This window comes from Artemia franciscana, chromosome 4 (genome assembly GCF_032884065.1).
Source record: "Artemia franciscana chromosome 4, ASM3288406v1, whole genome shotgun sequence".
In the NCBI taxonomy this organism is placed as follows: domain Eukaryota; kingdom Metazoa; phylum Arthropoda; class Branchiopoda; order Anostraca; family Artemiidae; genus Artemia; species Artemia franciscana.
Window position 1 is genome coordinate 55431124 of NC_088866.1, and position 22021 is coordinate 55453144.

At 33.3% G+C, this 22021-nt stretch overlaps 2 protein-coding genes and 1 long non-coding RNA gene across 3 annotated transcripts in view; 1 reads left to right on the forward strand and 2 right to left on the reverse strand.

The window, feature by feature from the left end:
* The window catches only part of LOC136026620 (integrator complex subunit 11-like), a 51093-nt gene extending 33948 nt beyond the window's left edge, over window positions 1-17145 (reverse strand). The window contains exons 1-5 of the mRNA XM_065703346.1: window positions 16925-17145; window positions 11778-11875; window positions 6787-6969; window positions 4193-4309; window positions 1-99 (exon numbers count right to left, since the gene is read on the reverse strand). Of these exons, the coding sequence (XP_065559418.1) occupies window positions 1-99; window positions 4193-4309; window positions 6787-6969; window positions 11778-11875; window positions 16925-16952 (525 nt within the window). The 5' untranslated portion in view covers window positions 16953-17145. The remainder of the gene's footprint in view (window positions 100-4192; window positions 4310-6786; window positions 6970-11777; window positions 11876-16924) is intronic.
* The window catches only part of LOC136026627 (uncharacterized), a 25887-nt gene continuing 3960 nt past the window's right edge, over window positions 95-22021 (forward strand). Inside the window, exon 1 of the long non-coding RNA XR_010617356.1 lies at window positions 95-1421. This is a non-coding gene — a long non-coding RNA (uncharacterized LOC136026627). The remainder of the gene's footprint in view (window positions 1422-22021) is intronic.
* LOC136026622 (integrator complex subunit 11-like) overlaps window positions 19988-22021 on the reverse strand; it is a 16890-nt gene continuing 14856 nt past the window's right edge. The window contains exon 4 of the mRNA XM_065703349.1: window positions 19988-20088. Coding sequence (XP_065559421.1) covers window positions 20032-20088 — 57 coding nt within the window. The 3' untranslated portion in view covers window positions 19988-20031. The remainder of the gene's footprint in view (window positions 20089-22021) is intronic.

Here is a 22021-nt window from a genome sequence, read left to right on the forward strand (position 1 = left end):
CGTATAGACAAGTGACTGAGTTCCAACTTTTATATGAAACATTGCAGCTCCAAGGACATGTCCAGCGTAATAGGCCTTGATTTCAATCTCGTTATCGACCTAAAAATGAAAGTTGAAATATAGTTAAGTTTGAACATAATATATAGCTGCACATCAGCATATTTTCGGCATGTAAAAAGGATCTTTAGGGCAAGTTTCCTTCAGAAACACTCACAGATATTACCTTTCACTCCTGAGGTATTAGCTTTCACGACTTTTGCATTTTGTCACGTTCAACTCCCACAGTTAGAATCTTCAAACAACCCCGATTACTGCACGTTTTAGAGATATGATGCTGACTCCCACTCCAAATTAGAGAGAAGTGGAGAAGAGGAGCTTTTTCCTAATTCAGAAATTGCAACTGCTCAGATAATAGAGCCTTCACAAATTGATCTACGCACAAACAAAAGCACTAAAAAAAACTCACAAATTGCACTTACTCAGAAAAAGAGCCTTCAGAAATGGATCAACACATTAATAAAAGCACTAATAAACTCAGGAATCGCACGCACTTACTCATAAAAAAGAGCCTTCAGAAATGGATCTGCACATTAATAAAAGCACTAATAAACTCAGAAATCGCACTTACTCAGAAAAAAGAGCCTTCAGAAATGGATCTACACACTAATAAAAGCACTAATGAGCTCAGAAAATAGAGCCGTCAGAAATGGATCTACACACTAATAAAAGCACTGATGGACTCAGAAAACAGAGTCTTCAGAAATGGATCTACACACTAATTAAAGCACTAATGAACTGAGAAATCAAACTTACTCAGAAAATGGAGCCTTCAGAAATGGATCTACACAGCAATGAAAAGACTAATGAACTCAGAAAATCGCCCTTACTCAGAAAATAGAGCCTTAAGAAATGGATCAATCAATAACAAAAGCACTAATAAACTCAGAAACTGCATTTGCTCAGAAAATAGAGCTTTCAGACTCTCCACTAAATAAAGCACAGGATATTGTACAGCAACCAAACATCTAATCTGTCTTGACTTGGAAAACAAATTTTGTTCAAATCAATCTGACTTGACTCAAAAGGATAGCTTAAAAAAATATTTGTTATATTTATAAGAATCAGTATCATTTTATTCATACAAGGGATTATAGTCAGAATAAACTACACCTGTATAATGCTCATACTTACAAATAAACAATCACTAAGTCAACACATGTTAAACAATGAAGTATAACAAGACAAAAGTAAATTTGACAAGTATTTTATGCCTAGGGTACCGTAAGCAATTTTACATTTGTCTTTCGTTTTAGATTTTTTCATCAAAAACAGTGATGATACATTTCAATAGTTATTACTGTTGAGAAGAAATTGACCAAGTTCGCAGATCTCAACGCCCGTGAAGAAATGATAATTGCAAGGTAGACAATATCGATTTCTAACCTGTATAATCGTCACACAAAATCGCTCTGACAGCTATTTTCTACATCGATTCAAGTAAATTAATTAAGTGACCTATATGCGAAACATGACCTTAATATGTAAGAGACGGTTTTTGAATGATATACCCCCTACCTAATATTCTTCTAATATGCTTCTCTGACGCTCAATGCTAATGAAATATACCAAATTAAGATAAAAGTATAATACTCTAGAAACAAATTTGGACTCTATATTTGCACATTAGGGGGGAGGAAGTAAAGTATAGCGGGTCTACATGCCCAATGTGTTAGGTACAATTGTTCTGCACATAATGTAGCAAGAATTGTTTTCTAACTTCACACTGTCCAAACACTTTACCCCCCCCCCAATGTGCAAATATATATATATTCCAAATTATACATTTTCCATCTATTCTGTCACTTCACTATGTCTTGTCTCATAATAAGCTGAAATAAACTAACTAAAAAAAACGGTTCTATAATGCGTCAATGAATGAACAACTTGAGCGGTAGGGGGTTTATCGTACAAGTACTTAAGAGATATTCCTGGTGAGCCAAATGATCAACGAGCAAATTCTTCGGCTATTTCACCGTTGCAGTAAACCCAAAAGCAATTTCTTCTAGACTTTTACTTCAGTTAGTTTAGCATAGAGCCTGCTTCTCTTCATCTGCTATCTTAGATCAGCGGTTCCAAAGATTAAAACAAACCTCTCATGCCTCAGTTTTTTAGTGGGCTACCTACCTAATTGGTACTCGTATAAAAGAGGCTAATGAAACAGTAACTTCTTTAAAGATTGAAGCTTTTTTGAAATCAACGCTTTCTGTTGATAACGTGTTTTTGACAATTTCTCCTTGCTAGCCCCAAGCGCTGACATGTTCTATCCATGCTTTCAGCCCAGTAGTTAGCCCCACAAAGAAGAAAAAAAATTGATGCCAATGGAAACTGGTGACCTTTGAAAAGTAAGCGATTTGAAAATTCATTCGTGCCAAGTTTTACCAGAGTCTTAAATAAGACATTTTAGGATTGCACCATTATTTTTTTTTTTTTTTTTTTTTTTTTTTTTGTTATCAAAGACTACATAAGCCGTTTTGAATTAACGATTACTTTTAATTGAGTAGACTTTGTCCCCCTCTCCTGCACCATTTTGACCAAAAATATTACAGTTAAAGCTTGTTTTGTCACCCCCAGGCGTGTCACCCCGAGCGTTTACCCCTCTAGCCCCCCTCCTAAATTCGGCCCTATCCTATAGCAAAGGCGGCCTCTTGGAACTTGTTTTTTAAATAGCTACTTGCACAATTTTGCGCCAATACAAACAATACAAATATAGCAGTCCCTTACCAACTTAAAATAATAAAATTTTGGGTCATCCAACATTTTTTAAGCAAGCATAACACAAAAGATATTATCATTGATGACGATAGGTTTCAGAAAACTAAAAAGCCTCTCAGTTTTTAAATAAGCTATTTAAATAATTTAATGCCCTTGCAAAAGAGGTTAGTACAGCAGGCACTTCTCCACTCATTCTAGTAAGAGAAAATCAATATCTTGCACTATCGACACCTATAGGTAAAAAAACTAAATATCAGTATTGATGATAGGATCCTTAAGCCCAGGGAATCTCTCGGAACTTGCTTTTAAATAGCTAATTACAGAATTTGGCATAAATTTAAACAAGGCAAAAGCATAAAAAACTAAATGTGCAATTCAGCATTTGTGAAACAAAAATTATACAAAAAGCTAATTATCATTTATGGTGATAGGTCTCTTGAGCCGAGTAAACATATCAAACCTCTTAGTAACTCTACTTGAGTGTACTTGAGTAGATGGGCTACTTGAATTCTCCACTCATTATAATACGAAAAAATCAATATTTTGCACTATCGACACCAATAGCAAAACATTAATTATCATTAATGATGATAGGTTACTGGAACCCAGAAAGCCTATCAAGCCCCTTCGTAGCTCTTTTTTAAATGGGCTGCTTGCATAACTGAATTTTCTTACAAAAGAGGTTAGTATAGCAGTATCTTCTCCAATTCTTATAAAAAGTGGAGTTGCAGGGTCTTTTTTACAGGAATTTATTACATGTCTGTCGGCCAACCTTGCAGCAGCAGAAGTTGATCTACGGGCCTTGTATTACTAAGCAGATCATGAATTCCCTGTGGTTTTAAAGGATTGTAAAGCCATAAGTTGTAAATCCTCATTGATTCTAAGGGAAAACTCTAGATGATTTCGCTATTTCGCTATTGAAGTTTTTCGCTATTCTGGATTGTAGTTGAGTTAAGAGAATGAAACTTTCAGGACTGAATCAAAAGCCTAAATTATGCTCAGGGAGGGCGTTTCGCAGCATCAGGAGATCACAAGAAACACTGGAGAAAAACAAGGGAAAAAATAAAGAGCAAAGCTCTGAGTAGGGCAGAGGGGAGGAGGGACTTGCATAATCATGTTGGCTGGCGTTGTGCTACAGTGAGTTGCTAATAGTATTAGAAAGAGGTATTATACACGTTTAAATCATCTTAAAAGAAATATGGTAACCTAACCCACTGCGATGCTGAGATGTTTGATTTTTAAACTGTTTTTATCTAAAAAAAAAATCAACATTGTGTACTACCCACAACAATATCAAAAACGATTATCATTAATGTTCACAGGCCTCCAGGACATACCTGGAATATTTGAAGTAACCACTTTGTAGTCTACCATTATCTATAGGAAGTATTGCATTATCTAGTCAGAAAAATGAACTAACCTGGACAACCTGATGTAAATTCACAGCTATTACTTTTTTCATACAGTCTTTTATCATTGCAGAAGTGAAGAAGTTAGTTTCGCCTTTTCGTTCAACAGCCACTTTCCGCATGTCTTCCTGTAAAAACAAGATTAATTTCCATAGCGTAGATATGACTAGATGGCGTACATAGCATAGGTGACGAAGATAGCGTAGACATAACTAGATGTGACCCAACCAAATGACGAAAATGATAACTACTACCTCTACTACTAAAAATTCCAAGGGTCGGGAGGTCAATACAGCTTCACAAATTCCTTCTTCACTCTAATCTGTTTAAAGATCCACAAAATTTCAATTTTCTTCAAAATTATTCCAACCTATGTTTTGTTTTACCTCCGATGGATGGTCAAAAAACCTGTTTTTCTGCACCTTGCTATCACTTATCAGTAAAAACAGACCTAACCCTTGAGTTATTGAAAGTTGTTGTTCACGAGTTATTGAAAGATGTTCATCCTAATCAAAGCCCTTGAATAAAGTGCGTATCATTATCTTACTGTTCAGCATTTATCTACTGTTCAATGTCTTAGCTTGTACAAAATATAAAATTTCGTAGACAGAAAACGAGAGAGAACTTCATTTAGAAATTTGTATTTTGACAAAAGGCAATTTGATGGAAAAAAGGAAACAGGGACTTCTTTTAAGGCGGTTTCTTCGCCGGGCTCCGGCATTCGGCGCGCGGCAGGCTTCTATTTATAGTTTTCATTGTCGCTTGTCTTCTAACCGGGGACAATCTATTGCCTTTTCATACTAGTTCTTTTCAAAGATATTATATTATCAAAGCAAGTCCAATTTCTAACAGTGATATCTACTAAGCTTCAAATTTTTGGTTTTCGTTTTTAAGGTTTTTGAATTGTTGTCATCCATTGTTAAAATATATACAAATATTTTTGCAATTACCAGTTTTTTGCTTTTTACGCAATTTAATGTCACTTCAAATGGAGTCTATTCAAAGATATTTGATTAGTACAGCAAGTCCGATTTCTAAGAACAATTTCTACTAAGCTTCAAACTTTTGGTTTTCTTTGGAATTGTTGTAATCCTTTGGCAAAATATATAAAAATATTTTGCAATTACCAGTTTTTTGCTCGTTAAACCATTTAAGTAACGTTTTTACCTTTTTTTTTTTATTTTCTACAACCTTTTTTTCTATCAGCTATAATTTTGAGACTCGAATGAAGGAAACAAAATCCGACAAGTGCTCCAAAATAGACAGTGCTCCAGCACTGTCTATTTAATCTTGAAGGTAAAAATGTGAGCTTCTTTCTAACTTAAATAGAACAAGAAGAAACTAAAAATTAACTATCACTTAGTTTGGCTATCCATAGCAAAAAAGGATTTAGGGGTGCCCAATTCCAGCCGTTTGAGGAGGGGGGGGATTGCAAAACCTAAAATTACTTATGATTGGCCACAGCACTCACAGTTTGGAACCACTTGGTAGGTAAGCACTGAAACATTAACACCCAGCTCTTTGACAAAGGTTATCATTCTTCAATCGATGCGCACAAGCCAGATTCTTGGATGGAAGAGCTGTGGGATTAGAGCTTTTTGTCTGGTGATGAGGGGGTTTTAAAAGACAAAAAGGTCATATCGGGCACTTCTCAGGAAGTGTCCTTCGGACTAATCCGGGGAATACCCCCCCCCCTCGAATTTCGCGAGATAAATAAAAACGTCAGAAATTTGCAAAAAAAAATCAATTCCTATGCAAGTTTAGAACATCCTCTAAAAAAAGTTTATGTAATATCTTAATAAACACATAGTAACTGTTAAAATCTGAATTATGGAATTCAACAACATGGGTAACTTGTTGTTCTTATGGAAGTTGAAGCAGTAGACTTTCATGAAATCGCATGTTTTAGAGTGATCATAAATTTTTGGAGACTATATGCTTCCAAAAAAAAAAAAAAAAACTTTCATTAAGCAACGGGTTTCCAGTTAGACGTACCATATGTGATAATTGCCAAGCTATATCGATTTTATACGACTGTGACATCATTGCATATTTTTTCCTTGCTTCAACAACAGTTTTCACCATACACACACAAATTATGAATAAATAAAACGAAGAAGAAACACACGTCACTGGAAATAAGAACAAAGTGTTAATTAGAAACGGATATTTTTATATTCAGGCAATTTCTTTTTTTCTCTGAAGAGATTATTACAGCATTTAAGCTACCTGAAATTTACTCAATTTCTCTATGACTTAGAATTATTAACCTTGGGAGGGGGTTGCAGAGGGACTTCATCGTCTTAAAAAACCAAAGCCAAAATTAACTTTGTATTTTAATAAACCCAATAATCTATTCTCCTTTTAGACAAAAAACAAAACGAAAATTGCCAATTGACTATGGTACCATACTTTATAAAGCAAACTTGTGTGTTCGAGGCTATCTTTTATACATAGAATTTGCAGTAGCACTGACAATAACACAAATGACTGACCCCCCCCCAACAGAATAATAATTAATGTGTTACAACCCCAGCCCCAGTCCAAATTATAGGTAAGTCAAGCAGTATAAAAAAATTAAAGTAAGCAAAAATTAGATACATACCAATAGAATTGGAGCAATAGCTTTGGTAGGATGGGTCATATAAATTGGTCCGTTATACCCAACCATTTCTGTCATAAAGGGGAGAGCGCCACAATGATCCAAATGAAAATGACTGATAATGACACAATCAATGTGATCAGTCAGATTCCCATCAACAATATATGAAAAATCTGGGAATCGTCTCTGTAAAATGGTAAAATTCATTAAAGATATTTGTTATGTTCTTCCTCACCTAAAAATATTTAATTTTGGAAAAGAAATACTACTCATGACATACTCAAATATTATTTACAAAATTAATGCTAATATACTTTTGTGTATTCATAGAAAAACAAAATCGAGCTGTAATAACTTGTCATCACAAAAAACAATTATTTGGCCCTAACATTTTATGGAAGATACATGCTTGTGATAAAAAAAAAAAAAAAAAAGGAAATGAGACTTGAGGCCAGTGGGTTCCGAGAAAAAACATACATCGTCAACATATAACATTATCACTAACAAGATGTCTTGCATAGATTTATTACCTGAAGAGATACCAAATCATATAGAAAAGCATTGCAATGCGTTAGCGGGTCAAAAGCCACCAATGATCTAACAATCAATAGTGGCAATAGCCAGTTATTACCAGTGGTGGTAATAACTAAACAATTCTTATTATTTAGTTTTGGCTGAAACCTGTCATTTCAAACTTGTAAGGCAGATGGAAATATTGATAAAGATTATTGATTGTAAAAGGAAATATATAAAGACAATTTTGTTTGAAAATTAGAATGCTTGTTCAATGTTAATTGCAGTGAAGTTTTTAACAAAACTGACTTTTACAAAAGGACGCCTTCCAGAAACCCCTCCACTTTTAAAAACATGCGATTGACAAAGTCTAAGGTTCCAATATATAAAGAAAGATGCCAGAACATGTTCTTTTCAGAAAAAGAAGGATTATTTTCGGCAGAATTTGCACACTATAAGCCAGAATTAAACTAAAATGCAAATAATGAGGCTGGTCCATATTAATGCTGTGTTGCAAACAAAACAAAACTACAAATGCAGTTATTCTCATGTTAGAGAAAAAGAACGATTTATTATCTTTTTCTTTATAATTACGAAAAGTAATCAGACCTAAATAAAAAGTTTTGCAACCTCAAATACATTAATATTATAATTTTAGATATATTTCTTCTCTATCTGACATCTTTTAAAAATAAAAGCTTATTGTTTAACTACATCAATGTTATGAAAGAAGATTTGTCTTAAAAAAAGTCTTGTCTTAATTCACACGACCTCTTAGACAATTAGAGACCATTCCTTTACTACTCTCCTTATTAGTAGATAAAAGAAGGCTTGAAGAGACAACACCTTTCTTCTTTCCTAACCATTAGTCATTCCAGACAGTAGCCAGGAACTACTTCAATACTAAAACAGAAAAGGACACTGTTCTAGTTAAGCTGTTTTAGCACCATCCTTTTTATCTACATTGCTACCCAAAGCTCTAACTTTCGGTGCATCAATTAAGAGAAGCCACTACACCAACGTAAGATGGGCTTTAGATTATAGATAATTCGAAAAATATCCAACTTGTACTATTATTGGGGGGTTGGAAATTATTAGATTCATAAGCAAAATTTTCTGCATTTTGCAATGACTATGTGCTGAATCTTCTTGATGATAAGACTTACTGAAACTCAACTCGACTTTCAAAAATTAGAAGTAATTAGAAGAAATTATAGTAATCTGTTTCACGAAAGATTTTACTATAAACAGTGTATCAAAGAAACTATATGCAACTAGAAAATATGAATGGTTCTATGACAAGCTTGAAAATGATTTCTATCAAGTGGGCATGAAAACTGGATATATCAAAAGATTCAAATTCTCACCCAGTCAATTATCCAAAAATAACATAAAAAACTTACAGTCCCTAAAAGCAAATGATGACACTATGCATCCAAAAAAAAAAATGTTCATCCAGACAGTATGTTGAAAGTCTTTATGTAAACAATAGAATATGAAAAAAAATTTCTTATTTTCCTAGATTGGTAACAATTCTTCACAAATATATGATACAAGACTATGTTTGTTTTTTTAACTTTTGCACAAGAGAACCAATATTAATTCCTAGCTACTTTGTCCATTTGTGTTTTGACAGTGATTTTCAACCTCCATTGCATTTAATCCTTGTAATTACCTTTTATGTTGGGTGTCTGTACTGTGAGTTAATTTGAGCACCATTTACTAGCTAAAGGCCCATTCACAATAAGATTTCACTGATATTAATTTGAGCCAATCATATATTCGCATAAATTTCAGATTGGTTAAAAAATTCTTATTGGCTCAAATAAGTACTAACTAAACCTTAGTATTAGCAAAATCTCATTGAGAATGGGTCTTAAGTTTAACTTCTCTAAATGTAATCAGCAAAAGACAACAACAAATACTTATGAAGGAATGTACAAGCTGAAACGCTATGGACAACTAGGCAAACAACAATAATCAATGTGTTTCAATACAAACATAGCTTGTTTATCCATCCCTCAAGGCATGGTACTTTTCACAATTAGTGTTTCATTTTGCACTTTGCCTTTAATTTCATATTGCTTTTTTTCCATTTTTTAAATTGACTGAATTATGTGTTTACACACAATGCCATTTATCTCTTCTTTTCCTTATTTTATTTAGCAAGTGTAACTGATCTGACAGCAAACCAAGAATGTCTCAATTAGCAATCCTTTTAGCCTTAAGCATCACTTACATCTTGTGAGATGCTTAGCAAAAATAATTTGGCCAATTGGATAAATAGTATTGTGATGCTCATTTGCAGTACTGGTTCCCAAAATTAGACATCTGCTCTTTTTTGGTAATTTTATGTATCATCTATATATATAAAAATAAGTTGTCTGTGTGTGGATCTGAGGATGGATCAGGTGACGTCATGTTTGTCCGCATATGACGTCTGAATTATTTCACACTAATACAAAATAAGAAAAAAAACTAAAAAAGGTAAAAACTACAAAAAAAACTAAAAAGAAAAAAAAACTAAAAAAGCTAAAAAACTAAAAAAAACTAAAAAAAGGTAAAAAAATAAAAACTAAAAAAAACTGAAAAAACTAAAAAAAGGCAAAAACTACAAAAAAAACTAAAAACTAATAAAAAAACTAAAAAATCTAAAAAACTAAAAAAACTAAAAAAACTAAAAAAAGGTAAAAAACTAAAAAAAAACTAAAAACTAAAAAAGAAAAAAACTAAAAAAAGGAAAAGACTGAAAAATAAAAGAGAAAAAGAAAACTAAAAAAATATGAATAAAAATACAAAAAAATAAAAAAGATAAAAACTACAAAAAAACTAAAAAGAAAAAACGAAAAAAAAAAAAAAGCTAAAAAAATAAAAGAAGCAAAAATCTAAGGAAGGTAAAAACTACAAAAAAAGAAAACAAAATAAAAAAATCTAAAAAAGCTTAAAAACTAAAAAAAAACTAAAAAAAGATAAAAAACTAAAAAAAAAACTAAAAAAAGGAAAAAACCATTAAATAAACTAAAAACTAATAAAAAAAAAATAAAAAAAGCTAAAAAACTAAAAAAACTAAAAAAAACTAAAAAAGGTAAAAACTAAAAGAACTAAAAAAGAAAAAAAAAACTAAAAAAAGGAAAAAACTGAAAAATAAAGGAGAAAAAGAAAACTAAAAAAATATAAATAAAAATAAAAAAACTAAAAAGATAAAAACTTCAAAAAAAACTAAAAAGAAAAAAGAAAAAAACTAAAAAACCTAAAAAAAGGTAAAAACCAATTAAAAAAAAATAAAAACAAAAAAGGGAAAAAATTAAAAATTCATTTCATCATAAGTTTTCAACTGACGAAATTACAGACCGGGACATCGGGACACAAATGACGACCGGGACACCGGCACATAGGGAATATGAATGACGACACTCAAAGAGAAAGCGACCAGGACAAAAGGAATGTTCGATTAGCAATCAACAAAGCACCGGGACACAAATGACGACCGGGACACAGGGAGTATAAATGACGACCAGGATATAAGTAAAAAAAACTAAAAAAACTAAAAAAAAGGTAAAAACTACAAAAAAACTAAAAAGAAAAAAAAATAAAAACTAATAAAAAAACTAAAAAATCTAAAAATCTAAATAAACTAAAAAAGAAAAAAAAGAAAAAAGGAAAAAAATAAAGGAGAAAAACAAAACTAAAAAACGAATGTATATACAGACCGGGACACCGGGATACAAATGACGACCGGGACACAGGGAATATAAATGACGACCGGGACACAGGGACACAACTACAACGGGGACGCCGGGGGGCACAGGGGGATATAAATGACGACCGAGACACCGGGACACATGGAATATAAATGACGCCCGGGACACTCAAAGAGAAATCACAGACTGGGACACCGGGACACAAATGACGACCTGGACACAGGGACAAAACTACAAAGGGGATGCCGGGGGGCACAAGGGGATATATAAATGACGATGGCGACACAGGGAATGGTAGATTAGCAATCACCATCAACAAAGCTCAAGGGCAATCATTAGAATCATGAGGTATAGATCTGAATACGGATTGTTTTCCCATGGACCATTATATGTTGCATTTTCAAGAGTCGGTAAACAATCTATTTATATGCACAGATAATGGGACAGCAAAGAATGTTGTATATTCGCAAGTTTTACGTAGTTAAAAACATATATATATATATATATCTATATTCACAGGTGGGACATAGGGACACAACTACAATGGCGCGTAACTAATATGGCGCGTAACGACTTACGCGCGCGGGGGGGCTTGGGGGGGGCGAAGCGCCCCCACCAACTAGGTGTTGGGGTGGCGCGAAGCGCCACCCCAACAGCTAGTAATATAATAAAGGTCAAAATACTATTTCTATTAAGGCAAAAGCAAAAAACTTAAGTGGCCCCCCAAAGCCTGTGACCTGTATCATTGACATTTCTAATATAAAACCAGGAAAAACTTACCTCATCATTATACCCCATATGCATGCCACAGTCAAGCATGATATTTTTGCTTCCAATGGATGCAATTATACAACTTCTCCCAACATCTTGCCCAGCACCTGAAAAAACATTTAAAAACCAAATAATAATAATATCGAATAATAATAACAATAAATAATAATAATATCAAGCAGACCAAGGAAATATATTAAATTTCCTTAGTCTATATCATAGAAGGGAAAGAGGCAATGGGTAATTAATACTAATATTAGTGAAAAGTACCCTTTTCTGATGAACATCTGAAAACTTTAAACCAAAAATAAATGTTCTATAAAAAAATACCTTTTGAAGCCAACTCCACCCCCCTAATAAATTACTCTAATAACTCCATTCCATAAGGTTGGGACATGTACAAAAATATTTATATTTTGCCAAATCAGTGGCACCATTCTATACATCCCTCTATTTATCTTTTGTTTTGTTTACATACAAGCAAAAAACATCATGAATGTCTTGTTACCCCAGTTTGATCCTAACTGAGTGGGGCAGCACAATGACCCAACAGACAACAACAAACTTCATAAGGACTACCAGAAAATATAGGGGAAGTGGGCAGAGTTCAGACAAGAGCTTGGCTTTTTATCATGATTCATGCACATACTCTTCATGTTACTATTTTATGGATTTTATAAATACTTTCTTGTACTGGGGAGATCATTGCTCTCATTTCCCACTGGCAACTTGCAAAAATGGAAACATATAACACTGTTGCCAAATAACCAAACTTTTGGATACTACATCCAGATGGGGATGGGATGTAATTATAAACAAAGCAAATTTAAAAATCAACTTTAATAAAGATGATGTAAAAACTTTGTTACTGTTGTATCTAGTTCTTGTCTGATTCTAAATGATGTTAGTAATCCTGGTGTAAAAATCAACTTTGATAAGAATGAAGTAAAACTTTGTTACTGTTGTAGCTAATTCTTGTCTGATTCTTAATGGTGTTAGTAATCCTGGTGTAAAAATCAACTTTAATAAGAATGAAGTAAAAATTTTGTTACTGTTGTTAGCAGTTCTTGTCTGATTATTAATTGTGTTAGTTATCCTGACACAACATTTGTTCTCTGAACTAAACATTATAATAACAAGGGTAATACCATTTAAAACTCACTTCCAGACACATTATTTTATACTGCAACAACTATCCTACATCTCAGGGAAAAATCCTAAATAATGGACTTTTTTCATCTTGGAAAGTTGTTATGTAAGAAGAATAAAATTTCAAGAATGAATTCAAAGCCTTGAGTACAAGTATACCCTGAAAAGCTGTTTTCCAGTTCTAATCTCTACTCCTTCCAAATTTGTAAGGCTAAGAAAATTGAATAGAAGATAGGTCATTATCGAATTTAGCTTGGAAAGGAAAAAAAATGTCCTTAATTATGGTTTGATCCTACTATTGTGCAAATCCAGGTTTTCAAAATACATTCCTAGTATGTGAGTAGGTATTTTGCAATGGAATTTTGTTTAAACTTAAGACACATTTTTCCAAGTTCTTGGAAGATTTATAAGTGAAGATTTGACAACGATTTAGGCTTAAAACACTTTGTTTAGGTCTTATTTGTACTATTGAAATAGACTAGTTTTAATTATACAAGCAATTGTAGTTTAGAATAAAATTCCAACTAAATGGTGCTAATACTTACAATGAAAAGAAGAAAAAACACTAGACTATAGCTTATTAAATGCTGACATGTAAAAAGGGATAAACAAATTAGCAAAACGGTTTGTTCTTGGAGTAGGCAATTCCAGTCTCACTTTGATAGCTGACCTTATGTTTATTTTATTCCTCATAGCTGGTGGTAGTATCTCTCTATATTTTTCACTTCTAAGAAGAAATTGCCAAATTTGCACATCAAACACAAAAAACATTCGTGAAGGGACAGTAGTTGCAGAACAGATAATACTGACTCATAACTTACATATGCATCTGAAAGAATAACTTTAAAGGCTCTTTTTTGTAATGATTTAAGTTGATCACTTAGGTAACTGGTGTTGTTGACTTGAGGGCCCCATACAGGGCAAGCATACTCAAGAATTGGCCAGGCTGTCTCAAGTTGGGACATAGAAAAACCAAAACAACATTGTAAGATAAGGGTATGCATTGCAGAGTATTAAACAAACAGTCAACATAACATGTAACACCAAGAATTACAGCCAAAGATACACTGGGATAATATGGAGGAGGACTGACTAAGTCACTCATAAGAGGATTAAAGTGAAGGATTTTGGTTTTTCTTTGTTGATTTGAAGTCTGTTGGTAGTAAATTGGTCTTTAAAGTTGCTCATTATTGCATCACTGGATTGGTAAAAAACCTTGAAGTTTTCAATGAGGCATTTCTGAAAAACTGACAAGTTGTCTACATATTTAAAGCTGTCCTCAAAATCAGAAAGGACAAAGTTTATAACAGCTAAAAAAAAACAACACTGCAAGTTTTGTGCCTTGTAGAGCACCAAAAGTAAGTTAAGCCCATTCAGAGTTGGTGTCTCCAGGGAAAAGGCTATTGATACACTGGAAAAACCAATGAAAAAACCAAACAGTCTTGCAAAAAACCAATCACTAAAAGGAGAATATGCTTGTATGTACCCATTACATGTAAATTTGTCATAGCTATGAAATGACAAATAAGGTCAAAGGCTTTTCAGTAATCAACTACAAGAAGATTGACAATCACACTTCCTTGGTATAATCAACAATAAGATGATACATTCTTACTAAGTAAACAGTTGTGCTGCTTTACTTCATTTCTTTTAAGAATATCTTGTAGTAACCATGTTGAAATTTTTACAGACAGGCCCAGTCAAAAATTTAGTGACTTCTGTTGAAATTTTACTGAACATATAAAACAGATGAGAAACAATTAGTGTCAAAATTCAAGGGTCTTCTGACAAAAATATAGTTGTCAAATTTACAGATATTTTCTCAACAACAAGTAAGTTTGATAATTATTATCTGTAATAATATTTCATGTAAATTGAAGATGTCCAGAGAAGAGCCACTAAGATGGTGAGTGGACTGCATGAGCTCCCTTACCCTACAAGGCTATGCAAGCTGAAACTCCCAACTCTGGTTTCTAGAAGAAGACAGGGTGATGCCATTCTGGTTCATAAACTTATTAATTCAAAGGCAGTTCCTGGTCTTCTTCCTCTGGCATCTCAGGATTCTTGTACAAGGGGACATAACTTGAAGTTATCCAAGCATTTCTCCTCAAAGTGGCAACGCGCCCATTTTCTTACCAACCATGTTGCCAATCTCTGGAACAAATTACTGCCAGATACCATTGCTGCCCAAACCACAGACAGCTTTAAGAACCATCTTGATGACAAATGGTCAAAAAGAAGAATGGAAGTATAACTGGGAAGCACTTGAATCAGCAACATCAAACCACTAGTCAAGTGTATGTATTCAACTATGTGTCATGTGTTATCAACTCTGGAGTTTCTACAAAGAAAATCCTTAAATTGCTCCAAGCTGCAATTTAAGGTAAAAAAAACAAAAAACATTAAAACAGTTCTTTTTTAATCTCAGTTTTACTGATTTGATCCTAGATGCTAGATTTTTCCATTACCTGAGGAACTGCTGCTTGGCCTCATAGTAAGTTCATATTTTCAAGCAATTGACTTGGTTGATCACAATACCCTAATTCATTTATCACTGAATAAATTTGAAGTAGACCCTCTCTTAGTAAATTTATACATGTTTTGTTTCAAATAGATCCCAAGCTGTAAAATACAAAATATTCTCTCTGAAAATGTAGCATTATTTTGTTGAAAACAATCAAGAAAACAGTGCTAAGAAAATGTAGTATAACTTTGTACAAAACAACCAATAACACTAAAATTCTAGTTAATTGACTTTTTGCTATCTTGAAAAGGGTTTAGGTTAGGAAAATGAAACTTTCTGGGATGGGTCTACAGGCTAAAGCATGTCCCAGGAAGGTATTTTGAAGCACCTACCTCCACTCCTTCTTCTTCTAGAGGACCCTGACCTGTGATGACCTTTAAAAATATGTGTGTTATAAAAGTGAAACCTTGCAAAATAGATCTTCTGCTTGAATGAAGTACAACAAAATTGTTTTCAGCTTCATAACTTTGCTCAATCCCATTTTATAAGGTTTTAAAGATATGCAAATAGGCTACATTTCCTATATTTTCAAAAAAAAACAAACATTGATATGGCTCAAAATTCTATTCAAATAACAGGAATTGTATTTTCAGAACTAAATGCAGAGAAAAAGCAACTAGTAACTGAAAATTAAGGTAAAATGTTGTTTTGTCAACATTTAACCTAACCCTTTCCAAGATAGCAAGAAGTCAATTAACTAGAATTTTACCCCAATAACTCATACTTTAATTGACAATTTGTCATTTTTAAGAGCTCAAAAGTACTTAAAAGTGATTGTCAAACTTGTAAAGAGCATAAAAAAGACATCAAGTGGTATGTTCACTTAATTGGTAAGTCAATAATATGAACTATGATGTATTTACTAATGTTTCTGATGTATGTTAGGAAAACAGTTGGGCCTAGTAGAGTTCCCTCTGGTACCCTACTCATTAGGCCTACTATGGCCTCATCAAAGTATATTGGCTGGCCACCCATTTTGAATAATCTGACTTGCTGCTTGAGGTTGGTGAGGATATACATTGGCTAATCTATCATGGCTAAATTGATGCCAGCAACATATATTTTAGAGTGTATTTGACTATGGGGTACCTTCTGGAAGGCCTGATCAAAAGAAGGCTCACACAGTAACTTCAGAATATCTTCCCAGAGTAACTTTTTTGTCCATAATTCATTGGTGAAACTTTCATATTCCTAACCTATCTCTTTTTCAAGATAGCCGAATATAGCTTGTCTAGAATTTAATCTAGTAGCCTATATAGCCTACCAAGGAAACACTACAATATAAGAGGCTAATTAAAATTTTAGCCTACTTTATTTGCACCTATCCTAAATGATACAACAGAAAAGTAGACAAATGAATTAGCCTACATTTTGATTTTCTAAGTTATTCAATTGACCTTTTTTAAGTTAATTGAGAAGGCAGGAAGACAAATCAATGATTTCAAGCCTAGACCACCCTTTAACCAAATTAGCTTAGTCCTACCTAGTGGAGTAACATGAATCTCAGCCATACTTCAAAATTAAACTTTATTTGTGAAATATGAATTGATAAAAAAAGCACATTGCTAAATATTTCAAATTTTTGCTACAAAGATGCGTTTGATGATATTAGTTAGCATCTATATTTAGCGTTTATCGGAGAATTGGATGCCAGGTAGCAGTCTAAATTCCTAAGAAGGAATTTATCAGAGAAACGCATTTATAAAAAGGATCATCACTTTCATTAATTTTGTGAAGAATTCTAGATTGCGGCCTTCATTTCAAGTTTGGGGTGGGGAAACCTAAAATGATGGAAAACGCTTAGATTGGAGGGATTGGGATGAAACTTGGTTGGAAAAATAAGCAGAAGTCTTGCATACGTAATTTACATAATTGGAATGGATCCGCTCAATTGGGGGGGGGGGGGTAATTCTGAAAAATAAGAAAAAATGACGTCTTTTAAACTTACGAAGGAGTGATCGGATCTTCATGAAACTTCATATTTAGAAGGACCTCGTAACTCTGATATTTTATTTTAAATCTCAACCGGATCAAGCGTAATTGGGGGGGGGGCAGTTGGTGGGACCGGAAATCTTAGAAAATACTTCAAGCGGTGAGATCAGTATGAAACTGGATGGGAAGAATAGAAACCTATCTAAGATACGTGACTGACATAACTGGACCGGATCTGCTCTCTTTGGTGGAATTGGGGGGGGGGGGTAATTTTGAAAATTGAGGTATTTGTAACTTACGAAAGTGTGACCAGATCTTAAAGAAATTTGATATTTAGAAGGATCTTGTGCTTTAAAGTTCTAATTTCAAATTCCGACCAGATCCTGTGACATTCGGGGGAGTTGGAGGGGGAAATCGGAATTCTTGGAAAACATGAAAATTGGGGTATTTTTATCTTACGAATAGATGATCGGATCGTAATGAAATTTGATTTTTAGAAGGAATTCATGTCTCAGAGCTCTTATTTCAAATCCCGACCAGATCTTTTGGCATTTGGGGAAGTTGGTTGGGGAAATCTTGGAAAAACACTTGGAGTGGAGGAATCAGGATTAAGCTTGGTGGATAGAATAAACAAATGTCCTTAATACGTGATTGACAGAATCGTACTGGATTCGCTCTCTTTGGGGGAGCTGGGGGAGGGGTTCAGTGATTTGGCGAGTTTGGTGCTTTTGGACGTGCTAGGACGATGAAAATTGGTGGACGTGTCAGGGAGCTGCACCAATTGACTTGATAAAGTCGTTTTCCAAGATTCGACCATCTGGGGAGCTAAAGGGAGAGGAAAAATTAGAAAAAATTAGGGATTTATAACTTACGAGTGGGTGATCGGATCTTAATGAATTTTGATATTTAGAAGGACTTTGTGACTCAGAGCTCTTATTTTAAATCTTAACCGGCATTAAGCCTCTTATTTTCCTTTTTAAATCAATCTATTGATTCATAGAATTTTGTTAGAGCTCATACCATATGATCTCTTGGCTCTTAGGTCTTCTCGCCTCGTCACAAGTGCCACATGAGCTTTTAGCTCTTGTTCGTTTATGCTTGTCATCAAATAAGATTCGGTGAAGAATTATTCTGAGGTTTGAGCGGCTTTCATGATTCCAGTCGTCGATAAAAACATATTAGATTTCAACTTTTTATATGAATGTTTTGACAAACGGTTTTATGTTTTAGTATTTATGTAAGCCTTTACATAATTTACATACCCCTGTCGAGTATATGATGTGCCTGAGGACAACCGACAACTTTTCAAAATGCTAGTTGAAATTTTTTTTGTAAAATCACACTTAGAAGTTATTTTGGGCAAAAGAATATACCCAAAAATCTTACTCCTAAAATATGATACAGTAATCGGTCTATAATTCGGAGATGAATCTGGATCTTTACCTCGTTTAAGTATGGACGTGACGCTTCCGAAAAGAAACTGTCGGGATCCAGAAATTGAGGTATACAGACCTGAAATAATAACTACAGGTGGTTTAACATTAATGGACAACCATAAGCAAAATTCCTAAAATACAGGTCATGAGAATCAGGAAATCTTTTATTTTTTTCAATGTCCGATATAGATCACTCAAACTTAATGCAAGAACTGCATATTGACAAACAAGCACTGGCAGAACTAAACTAACTAGATTCAAAAAAATGGTTTTGAATACTGATTAAACACAAAAAACATGTTATTAAAATAGCGTACAGAATTCATAAGATTTGATTCTGACTGAGCTGGAGGAGTACACTTGCTCCTATTGATAGCTCTGCCACGTCGTTTGGAACGCTATTTGGAACGTCTCACAGGTTGGGCCCTGCATTCCGTAAGCAGGATTTGTATTCTTTCTTCATTTTTTGCTTGAGTACAGATACAGCACCGAAAGACTATAGACACAAACACTCAACAATCCCAACTTAAACTTTGCGGTTTTATACTTTTTCCACTTCAGGATGTATATTCCTCAAGGGCTTGCGAGATCCAGAAGACACGCGCTCAATCGGAGCCGTAGTCTGCGTGACTAACTTCAGACATGCCACTACATTATAATAATATGAATTTAGGTCTGCTTTAGAATCAGGGCCCTTAATCGAAGTCCGTAGCACTTAATTACTTTAATAACTTTAATTACTTTAATAACTTTAATTACTTTAAGTACTTTAATAGTTGAGAACAGAATGCAACAAGTAGTAAAATAGTAGTATAGAGTGCAAAAGTAATATGCGTCTATAAAGTAATATCCAATTCCAATTGGGATTTTGAAACCATTTTTAATGGGGATCCTTAAAGTAAGCTTGAAGATTAGGAGCTCAATTATGCACAACATAGGGAGATTGTAGTAATCGATTTTACCTCATTAATAGATATTTCTGATTTAATCAGACTAGACTTAGAGACGATAATGGATCGGATTTAACGGAGCTTCAATTATGAATGAGGTTCCAATGTTTCTATTATACATAAATACAGAAACATCGCGCTTCATTTCCCAGCACGTTATTCGAACTCGCGCAAATTAGAAACGTCAAGGATATACTTTTGACACTAGACTCCTCAATAAAGCTCAGAAAAATAGAAAAGGTTTTATTTACAAATTGAACAAAAACGCCATATTATTCTTCTAGAACAGACTTAACCATTTTCAGAATGTAATTTCCGAGCTCATCGTCCTGTAAAATAAGCACTGTGTCACTATAAAATTAGGAAAAATTAGTTATAATTATAATAATATAATTATAATTCTATTAATTATAATTATATTATAATAATAATATAGTAATATAATATAATAAAATAATTAATTATAATAAATATTATAATAATATATTAATATAACTAAAATTAGTTATAATAATTATATAATTAGAAAAAATTAGTTAATATAAAATTAGTCACTATAAAATTAGGAAAAAAACAACGCTTTCCTTGGAATGAAAATTTTAATTAGCTATGTTAAGGCCAAAGAAGATAAGCTACTTGTGCAAAACAACAATTTGTAGATTTTTTATAATACTGTTTAGAACGAATGAGTTATTAGATTAATTATGAAACAAACCCCTTAGTCAGTTGCAACGCTTAAGGGCCAGGTGGAATAAGATGGCAAATCACGGAGCTGACAAAGTCATTAAAGAAGGTACACTGTGGGTGTCATTTCAGTGACTAAATACACATATTCCATGTACATATATATGTTATTCAGAGACTAGAAATGAAGCTACTTGATTTTGATGAATTTAGCCACGGTGACGGCCCAAAAGCGGAGACAGTTTTAGAGGGGGGACAGAGGGGGCACTTGCTCAGGGCTCAGGAATTCTTGGGGAGCAAAATTTATAATAAAATAACATAAGGGTTATAATCATTTTGCAATTTTGACATTTAATTTTTTTTTTAACATAAGGCAAAGGGCACAGTTAATAGATGGAAATAACTAGCAGATTATTAATCAATTAATAAAACAAAAATAAATACAGAAATGAGAAATAATTAATTACTGGCGATTAAATAATAACAATTAGATAATTTAAATAATAAGTTAAAAAAAAAATTAACTAATAAATCGAAAATAATTGTGTTATTAAATTAAAATTTTGTAAAAATTTCGCCTAAAAATTTCATGAGAGACTGAGGGGGGGGGTAGCACTAATCAACACTTCCCCAGGCGCCAAAGAGACCAGAACCGCCACTGCGCAGCAGCTAGTTTATCATGTAATCGTAACAAATTTACGAAAAGAGAAACAATATACGAAACAAGAATTGCGAAAGATTCACTAAAACTTAAATAGGGGAAAAAAAGGGATATCTATCAGATAAATAATTGGGTTTCCTAAAACACTCAACACTTACCCTTAGGTAACGTAAGACTAACGGTATATGATACACATACCCAAAAGGGTGCAGATAAAGTTGAGTGTATTGAATAACGGGTATGTATATAGGACGAAGATAAGGTAAAAACATGCATATCCTTTGACTCTATACCCCTTATACCCTACCTACACCATTATATATAGGGTGAAGGCTTAGGCTTACCATGCATACCTGTTGTAACTCATATACATACACCGTGCTATTTGGGTTTAAAAGCAGTTATGCTTTTATTTTCATTTTATGAATCTTCTAATCAAGGTTGTTTTACGCTCTAAAATAAGTAAAATGTGCTTAATTCGATTTCATAAGAAATTCTCCGGATTATTGTTGACAATTGTCATTTAAAATCTAAAAGAAATCAATTTATTTCACTTTTTAGCACTAATCTTTATTTTATGGAATTATCCTTCGGTGGTTAAAAAAATGACAAGTAAATCAAGGTCATTGGCAATTAGAATCAATAAATGTCGAAAATGAACTGTGTAAAATTGATTTTTGACACACTTGCCTATTACCAATGCTATTCAAAAAACAACTTAAGTTTAAGCATCAAATTGTAAAAGTGGCTTTAGTTCATTACCTAGCTTTCGAGTTTGCTCACTACTAAACCTGCTGAGTCTGCGGCCAGTGAGGAACCCATGTCAATTTTCGTTTTTCAGTCTGAGGTTCAATTGAAAACTGCAAGATTTTGAGGTGCTGCTTTTGTGTTGCAAAGGATGTTCTTTTGTACTGTAA